The sequence below is a fragment of the Galeopterus variegatus genome, unplaced genomic scaffold, assembly GCF_000696425.1.
Source record: "Galeopterus variegatus unplaced genomic scaffold, G_variegatus-3.0.2 Scaffold3493, whole genome shotgun sequence".
Lineage (NCBI taxonomy): Eukaryota > Metazoa > Chordata > Mammalia > Dermoptera > Cynocephalidae > Galeopterus > Galeopterus variegatus.
Genome location: NW_007729604.1, coordinates 230,454 through 231,390, shown reverse-complemented (window position 1 = coordinate 231,390; position 937 = coordinate 230,454). Strand labels below are relative to the sequence as shown.

The window sequence follows — 937 nt, the reverse complement described above, 5'->3', positions numbered from 1 at the left end:
TCCTTCAGAGAGGCCTTGACTTTTAAAGTTTTTAAAGTTTTAAAGACCAGTCACACCCAGCGAGGTATCTCCTGCCTCCCTGGATAGGCACGTAATCTGTCATGTTAGCTGATGTAAAACACAAGTGACCATTGCATGCACCAAGATTTCTATTCTTTTTATAAGAAGGGATGACACTACTGTCTTCATATTATAAAGCTGTTTTAACTCGAGAACATTTTCATAAATACGGTGTGGCCAAAGTTCCCCCAACAATGACACTCTCACATTTTGTTTTTTTCCAAATAATGTCAGATTAAACACTGTCCTCTCTCACACTAGGGAATATGATTGTCACCTACAAGGTACTTCAGAAAGTTCATGTCAGGGCTGGCTGGTTAGTTCAGCTGGTTGGAGCGTGGTGCTGAAAACACCAAGGTCAAGGGTTCAAACCCTCTACTGGCCACCACCAAAATAAAAAGTTCGTGTAAAAATAGAATTAAAAGACAGTAAGAACCTATCCATGAACATTTTGAAGGCCTCTTCTGTTACTAGAACTCAATCAACGTTTGTGGAGTCAATCAGTGAATAAGAAAGCCTGAAATCCAATCAGGATTTACTGGGTGGAGAGTCAGGAATCTAATCACACATCACTTTCTGATTGGGAGGTGAAAAGGAGATGTGAGATTAGAATGGTCAATAAAAGCTTCTGAGAGTTCAAAGAAGAGTTCCAGAATCCTGGAGGCTGGAGTCACCATCTGGTTCTCTCTGAGGTCTGAGCACCCTGCCACCCACTTCCAGACCTGGTAAGTCACCACCTGCATAAGGAAACCCTCATCTGATTTACCTTCAGCCAGGCTCACGTGGTGACGTGCAGCTCAAGATGGCCAGAGAATCTGCTCTTTCTTTTAGGATGAGCAGATTTTAAAGCGTTGATGTTGCCTCTAAATGCAATTTT

The 937-nt window shown here is 42.2% G+C and overlaps 1 protein-coding gene across 1 annotated transcript in view; it reads left to right on the top strand.

Moving 5' to 3' along the window:
* The first annotated feature begins 326 nt into the window (after positions 1-326).
* Positions 327-937, top strand: part of LOC103600878 (PRAME family member 12-like) — a 3,915-nt gene continuing 3,304 nt past the window's right edge. Inside the window, exons 1-2 of the mRNA XM_008585210.1 lie at positions 327-344; positions 418-464. Of these exons, the coding sequence (XP_008583432.1) occupies positions 327-344; positions 418-464 (65 nt within the window). The remainder of the gene's footprint in view (positions 345-417; positions 465-937) is intronic.